The 8047-nt window shown below is 36.1% G+C and overlaps 1 protein-coding gene and 1 non-coding gene across 4 annotated transcripts in view; one reads left to right on the top strand and one right to left on the bottom strand.

Annotated features, from left to right (window-relative positions):
• Positions 1-8047, bottom strand: part of LOC103155253 (fibronectin type III domain-containing protein 7-like) — a 16123-nt gene that overhangs the window by 5877 nt on the left and 2199 nt on the right. For all 3 annotated transcript variants that reach the window (XM_007576886.2, XM_016663409.1, XM_016663410.1), the window contains exons 4-8: positions 5239-5499; positions 3770-4030; positions 2717-2980; positions 1998-2252; positions 964-1221 (exon numbers count right to left, since the gene is read on the bottom strand). In XM_007576886.2, the coding sequence (XP_007576948.1) occupies positions 964-1221; positions 1998-2252; positions 2717-2980; positions 3770-4030; positions 5239-5499 (1299 nt within the window). The remainder of the gene's footprint in view (positions 1-963; positions 1222-1997; positions 2253-2716; positions 2981-3769; positions 4031-5238; positions 5500-8047) is intronic.
• On the top strand, positions 7568-7640 carry trnal-uaa (transfer RNA leucine (anticodon UAA)). The gene has a single exon. It is a non-coding gene; the product is annotated as a tRNA-Leu (tRNA).

The following is an 8047-nucleotide window of genomic DNA, read 5'->3' as shown; positions in this document are numbered from 1 at the left end:
TTTAGCTCAAAACTAAATATTTAGTTAGCATAAGTATTTAATTTAATTTATTTATGTTTAGTGGCTAAATATAAATATATAAGAGTTAAGTATTTAGCTTCAAACTAAATATTTAGTTAGCAAGCCAAATATTTAGCTCAAAACTAAATATTTAGTTAGCATAAGTATTTAATTTAATTTATTTATATTTAGTGGCTAAACATGAATATAAAAATTGGTAAAAATTTAGCTTGGTAAATATTTAGCATAGAGTTAAGTATTTAGCTTCAAACTAAATATTTAGTTAGCATAAGTATTTAATTTAATTTATTTATATTTAGTGGCTAAATATGAATAAATAAAATGGTAAAAATTTAGCTTGGTAAATATTTAGCATAGAGTTAAGTATTTAGCTTCAAACTAAATATTTAGTTAGCAAGTCAAATATTTTGCTCAAAACTAAATATTTTGCTAAATATTTCATTTAAGCAGGCTAATATAAATATTTAGTGTATTAAATAATTAAGTTAGCAAGCCAAATATTTAGCTCCAAGTTTAATATTTAGTTAGCAAAACATTTAACTGAAGTATGCTAGATATTAAACCCATTAAATATTTAAGTTAAGGGGCTAAATATTTTGCTTCAAACTAAATATTTAGCTTGCTAACTAACTGAAAAACTGGAGGGACTGATTGATGTAATTTGGCAGTGATAAAAACTGCTTTGCGGTGATTGATTAAATAATATCTAAGCACTTAACTGTTATCTTGAAGGCCATATAAAGAAGCTATAGTGAGCCGGTTTTGGCCCCCACGCCTTAGGTCTGACACATTTTCTAGAGTCTTGAAAACAATTTCTAGAAGTCTGCAAATGGCATAAATACAATAAGGATTTTTCAGGAAATAAAAGAAATTGTCAGATAAGCATTTGGCTGTAAACAGAAAGCAAAACTTTATTATGAAAAGCAGCAGGTAAGACCTTACCTGTGTCTTTGGTGTGGGATTTGCAGGCATGGTTGCACCCACTGATTTCACTGCAAGGTGTTATCGATACGGTGTAGGAGCTGTCGCAGCTGAGGTCGGAGAGGGCGCACACCGGAGCCGTGTCGTTACAGAGGACGACCTCTGAGTTGTCAGCCGCCCGGGTCTGGTACAGCTCTGCTCCCCGCGACGCGGTCCAGGTGATCTCCAGCGTGTCGGCGCTCACAGAAGAGACAGAGACGCTTTCTGGACAGCAGGGGACTGAAACACACAGATTAATGATTCTAAGCATGAATAAATGATGTCATTTAGACGCACAATGTCAAAAACTAACAGCAATATTAGCCAGACAGAAAAAAATGAGGGTTCATTTATCAAAGTTATGTTTTAACCATTTTATTAATTCATTTGTAAGTTAAGAATTTCAATAAAAATATTTTATTAGCAAGCTAAATTTTTAGTTTAGAAACCAAATATTAAGTTAGCTAACTAAATGTAATTAGAAAGCAAAATATTAGCTCCAAACTAAATATTTAATGTATAAACTAAACATTTAGTTTATAAACAAAATATTTAGTTCAAAAACTAAATATTTAGATAACAAGCCGAATATTTAGCTCCAAATTAAATATTTAGTTTGTAAACTACATAGCTAACTAAATTTAGTTAGCAAGCCAAATATTTAGCTTAAAACTAAATATGTAAGCCATTTCTAAGCAAAATATTTAACCTCAAACTAAATATTTTGCTTGCTTATTAAATATTTAGCTCCAAACAAAATAGTTAGCTTAATACTACTTTTGTTACAAACTAAATATTTAGCTTGTAGCCAAATATTTAACTTAACTAAATTTAGTTTGCTAAATATTTAGAATATTTAGTTTGAAACTATTATTTAATAATGAATAAATAACATCTTCAAAACATGACCTTTAAAGATGAACCTGCGTGCATGACAGCCTAAACAAGCTAAATGCTAATTGCTAGCCTAATTTCTGTTATTGTTTGATTGTGTAACTATCGGCGCTGCTACTCACCTGTGGTGTAGTTGAGAATCGTCCCCTCAGGACTGCTCCCAGCCAGGTTGTACGCCAACACAGACATCAGGTAGGTGTATCCACACTGGCACTGATATGTGCAGTTGTTGCTGGTGGAGTTGCAGGTTGTCTCACCGCCATCACCTTTTTTGACAAAGGCCTCATAGCCGTCTGCGTAAGGTACCGTGTTCCACGTCAGCGTGCAGTTTCCTTCTGACGATTCCACGAGAGTCAGAGACTCTGGAGGACACGGGACTGTTTGCAAAAAAAAAAAGTTTTTTTCAGTTTGAGTATTTTCTTGGACGGCTACTTTTTATTTTTACTTGAGAAAAAAATATGTTGAAGTAGTGCTACTCTTACTTGAGTATGATTTTTGCTACTCTATCTCTACCGCCTCTGGCTAGCATAAGGAAATGCTAGCAGCTAGCTAACTATTTATGCAGCTAGCAGAAGTAAATTCTAGCTGCTAGCTAATGCTAGATGCTACTTATGCACCTAGCATTATCATTTATTTTTGACGGTGAACAATGTCATGTTTGTTTTTTATTTATCTTTTTGTACATCTCTGTTTTACCTTTTTATTATGGACCTTCTATGTGTCTGGAGTAACGATAATGATGATAAATGCTAGCTTTTAGCTAGGATTTACGTTTGCTAGCTGCACATTTCCCTTTATTGACCTATTTGTAACCATCTTCAGTCTTCATGCTTCTACTCACAGGTGATAAAAACCACTGGGCTGGATGGCTGGCTGGGCCCGGCTTCGTTTGAGGCCGTGACGTGGACGGTGTGGACCTCTCCACAGCCCACCGGCGACAGGGTGCAGGAACTGGAGGTGCTGTTACAGTTCAGGTTCTGGTCACTTGTCACATGATAGTCAATGGTACCATAAACATCATGGCTGAGTTCCCAGGACACGGAGAGTCTGGCCACGCTGTTACTCCTCACCACCGACACGCTGACAGAGGTAGGAGTCGGAGGTCCTGGTAAAAAGACAATGCAAGTTGGAAAAGTAAAAACAAAAACCAACCCTAACTGTGGGATCCACTTGTAGGAGGATACTGATTGTTTGGATATGCTTTTAAAAACTATAAGCTGTTTAAGGGTATTTTTATTAGAAAAAATATGTCCTGAAGCTTTAAAATAAACATATTTTCCTATACTTATAAATAAAATTAACTTTTGAAAATAGATTTTTAAAATTTACTCAGGTTATTTTTGTGCATTGGAATTTTTTAATTTGAAATATGTATCCAGAAAAAGAAGAAATACTCTTAACATTTCATAATCTAATATAAAATAGGCTGTCATGACTAAGGCTGTTTCAATAAGCAGTTAATCAATTAAAATAAGCTTGATAATTTCCATTCTGATGATTGATATTTTCTGAATGGAAATTTTGTTTGGAAACTTCATAACACATTTTACTTATGGCTTCAGTTGTAAATGTTTTATATTCATTATTTTTAATTGTGTTTTATTTTGGATATTTAGAATACCTGCCACATTGGTCTTTAAGAGGGTGAACTTTCATTATTATGTGATTATCACTATAACACTTGAAAATATTCTCAAAACAACAATATTGTCACTTATTGTGATGCTAGGGAAATTTATCGTTACCGTGACATATTGTTTGAAGTAAATAGGACATTTTTACATGCTAACAGACATAAATATGTGATTTAATTGATAAGTTAAAGCGCCCAATTGAAAACGTATTTAATGTAATTGGCGACATAAAGAATAAAAATATTTCTGTGTTTCCTTACGTGTGGTTTGGTTGACGTACAAACTTCCCTCTCCCTCTCGGCCTTCCGGGTCCCAAGCTAAACTCTTGATGACATACAGGGATCCAGCATCCAGGCCAGGAACGCTCAGCTTGGTGTTGTTCGTGTTGTACTTCTCCTCAGTGTTTGAGCCGAACTTGTACATAAACACGGTGTAATGGACCGCGTCAGAAACAGGAGGCCAAGTCACAATAATGCTGTTGTTACTGGGAGAGGAGGTGGACAGCTGAGGAGGTGGCAACACTGAGGAGAAGAAATTGCTGAAATTAATGCCTTTAAAAAGACATTTTAAAGCGGAGTTTCCATTACAAGTGTTAGTAAAACTTTAATATTCTGCAAAAGAAGCAATTTTGTAATTGTGTTGTTCCCATTAAATGAGAAACGCAATTAAAGTCACACATGAATACGTTTGTTCACGCAATAAGTCGTTAAAATACATGCTGCGTCACAATCCTCCTCTACTTCCTGTCGTCGTCTTCTTCGTGGGTTGCGGCAGTGCAACATCCGGTGGTTGATCACGTGATACGTGTGACGCGAAAAAGGTGCTTCGCGAAATAAAACAATTTTGATAAGGCCAAAAAGCCACCTAATCCTAGCGCCAAAATGTCTTTAGCAAAAAACGTGAGGTTTTTTCAAAATCGCTATGTTGCCACGGAGCAAATATATTTTTCGGATGTTACTACTGGCAGAAAAGACAAAAAAGACGACAGGAAGTGGTAGGAGGAGGATCGCACTGCATGTTTTTAATGACAATAGCATGAACAAAATTATTGATGTGATTTACTTGTTTGATATTTAATGGAAACACCACAACTGTGACACTCTGTTTTTATGACACTAGCTGAATATCAACAAAGTTTTGCGAAAATTTGTAATGGAAAACCAACTGCTGATACGGCTTTTCTACCTCAAAACTCTTCAAATCATCTCAATTAAGTAGAAAGAAGTTTGAAATGTGGACATTTTAAGAATCTCCTGATATAAATAAAAAATAAACTGTGAAAGGTATTGTTGAAGTCGTTTTGCTTTTGTTGTGAGTATCACAACAAAAAAGTCGTTTCTTTCTTTGTGCAATGACAATAAAATAAGTCTAAGATGTTTTCCTTTGGGGTAGAAACACAAATAAGTTGTTGAAGCTGTGTAATGGGAAGCAAAAATTGGATCATCTCTTTGTGTTTTCATAAATGAGGTCAGATACAGAGTTGCCGATGATATCGGAGAAGGGCCTGAGGGATGCTGACACATTTCCTGGGTAAAACAGAACATAACTAATGCACAAAATGGCAGCTCAAATGACGTCTTCAGGGCAAATTGGACCGATTGGAGACAGCTCCGGATTTTCCTGGTATATCTCAAACTCTCCAACTAACCTTAGGCTGAAATTGTTCTTTTTCATTTGTATTGTGTTTCTAATAATAACCATAACATAACTGTAATAAAGAAGGTCCTACGTGTTTTTGCAGCTACAGGAGAGGATGGCTGGCTCCGGCCGGCATTGTTCACAGCCATGATGCTGAGCTGGTACTCGGTGTATGGGTTGAGATTGTCAATCTCAGCCGGGGAGGAGGACGCCGAATCCTCTCTAAAGAAGCCATTAGTGTTCTCAACTCGTATGACGTAAGAGGTCGCCCCTGTCTTTGGGCTAAAGTCCACCATCAAGGTCCTGCTGTCCTTTGGTTTCACGGTCCTGATGGGATCCATCATATCAGGCGCTGAAACAGAGACGCAGAGTGTGAGCTGACAGTGTTTTTTATTACTAAATTAATGTAAAAATACAAAAAAGTATGACATTTGTAGACTATTAACTGGGGTAGATTATCTAATGATTCCTCCATCAAATGTGCATATAAAATGTGACCTATTAAGCTTCCTTGAATAGGTTAGGAAAGGTTTGCGAGTTATACAAAACATGTTCATTAAATTTTTTTTTAGAATAAAAATCATTCTTATGAGATTTGCCCATTTTGATCACTTTCCAAAATGAGCTCTGCCTTGGTTGGTAGGTAACAGGGCTGCGTCGGCGGGGGCGGCTAGGTAACGGCAAAAAGCCAATGGAATGTGACTTAACGACTCATTTTGTTAACAAAAATCAGCTGGGTGTTTTTTAAGCACTTGGGTAGTTTTAAGAAGCAGCAGAAATCCAAATGGAAGTAAAAAAAAATGTTCAAAAATGAATTTTGCAGTAACAGATAATAGCTCATTGATAAGTCCGTTGAAATATTTTTTTACAGACAGAAATCCTCCAAAACAGTCTTTTTTTCTAATGTAAAACATTGGCTATTAAAAATCAAAACATTTAGGACCTGCTATAAAATCATCTTGTCTTAGATCACATGTGTCAAACTCAAGGCCCGCATTTTATAGGCCGATGATTGACTTAAAATAGGTTTTGAGCACGAATTGACTACAAACTACATCTCCCACAATGCATTCCGATGTTTACCAGCCAACATTACGGCTTCTCGCCACTAGAGAGCAGCAGAGTCACCTCAAGCTGCTTATTGATTTTCCCAGCGAATAAAACTGAGACATCGACAAGCTAACATCAAAACGTCCAAGAAAAGAAAAATCGATTTACAAGTAAGACTGTGAATGAAGATGTGTGTGAGTTGATGTCAGGGCGGCAGGTCGCGATAGACGTTATCTTGACCGACAACACACACAAAAAAAAAATCGGTCATGTACTATTTTTATCCGAGAAATTACAATCATAGTAACATCGACAATTTAGCCGCATTTTATGCGGTTTAGTTAATATTCACCGTGAATCCAGATCCTATCACAGATTAAGCAGATAAATGTATCCACATTTTTATCGTAGTGACAAAAACCACCCCAATAACTTTTAATAAATTAAATTTAGCGACTTCACTTAAATTAGCAGCACTTCACCCGCTGGAGTCTGAACGCACTTCCTCCTGGTTCCCATCTGCAGAAAAATCTGCGCTAATTCATCAGTCAGTTGGATCTGTCTGATCCAAACAGATCAACTCAACTCTGTGAGTGTTTTACCAGGATGGAGACCTGAATTTAACGCGCCATTTCAACCAAAGGATTGTAATGCGCTTCCTAACCGTTTTTTTTATTTTTAAGTATTGATTTTGTTTTTGAACCCTTATTTATTTTGAAGTGTTGATTTTATTTTTGAAACCTTTTTTATTTAGAAGTGTTGATTGTCTGAAAGGCCTTAGACATGAATTGCCCCATACGGGGTTTGAACCGATGACCTCAGCATTACCAGTACGGTGCTCTAACCTGCTGAGCTAACCTACCTTACAAACTGTTGAGTTTCCATGGATTTAAGAAGAACTTACATGATCTTCCCACTGAAGATTTGATAAAAGTGCTTATATTCTAATGTTTTTCAAAACATATATAATATTTTATATTTTGAAGTGTTGATATTATTTTTGAACCATTTTTAATTTTCAAGTGTTGATTGTATTTCAGAGATATTTTTCATTTTAATGTGTTAATTTAATTTTTGAACCATTTTTATATTTGTAAGTATTGATTTTATTTTTGAACCATTTAGCCAAGTCTCTGTAGAACCATTTGTCTCTGCTAATGACATCTTCAATACATTTTTTGATCCCAGGCTTAGTTTGTGAACTGTAATGTGAAATTAGGCACAAGTATAAGTTTGGCAGTTTGTTCACCAAGTTACTGTGCTCTCTGAGAGGATCTGTGGTTTAAGTATTTAACATTGTTCCATGCCCATTGTTGACGTTAGTCTAACAAAATGTGGATCATCTACCAAGAACCGTGGAAACAGCATGAGTTTCTGTAGTGTAGTGGTTATCACCTTTGCTTTAAATGCGAAAGGTCTCTGGTTTGAAACCAGACAGAAACAGATTTAGTATGTTCAATTCATCACAGGTGTTTACTAAAGACCAACATGGGCTCTGTGGTGTCATGGTCTGTACTCTGAGTGCAAGCCTCAGTTGACATTTTCATGCGTTGCATCTCACATCATCAACTTTAGAACCTCAAACTGAAACAAAGCAGAGAAGTTCAGTTCCGGTAGTGGTGTGGTTATCACGTTTACTTTACATGCAAAAGGTCTCTGGTTTTACTTTACTTCAATTACCAATTGGCAGTCCTATGGTCTAATGCACATGTGTCAAACTCAAGGCCCACAGGCCACATGTGCCCCCTCCCCCCCAGCGTTTTATAGGCCGATGATTGACTTAAAATAGGTTTTGAGCACAAATTGATTACAAACTGAACTCTGTGAGTGTTTTACCCTGCGCGGTCCAG

Source organism: Poecilia formosa, unplaced genomic scaffold (genome assembly GCF_000485575.1).
Source record: "Poecilia formosa unplaced genomic scaffold, Poecilia_formosa-5.1.2 Scaffold419, whole genome shotgun sequence".
NCBI lineage: Eukaryota > Metazoa > Chordata > Actinopteri > Cyprinodontiformes > Poeciliidae > Poecilia > Poecilia formosa.
Note: the sequence above shows the minus strand (reverse complement) of the source record. Positions and strands in the feature narration are given on the sequence as shown.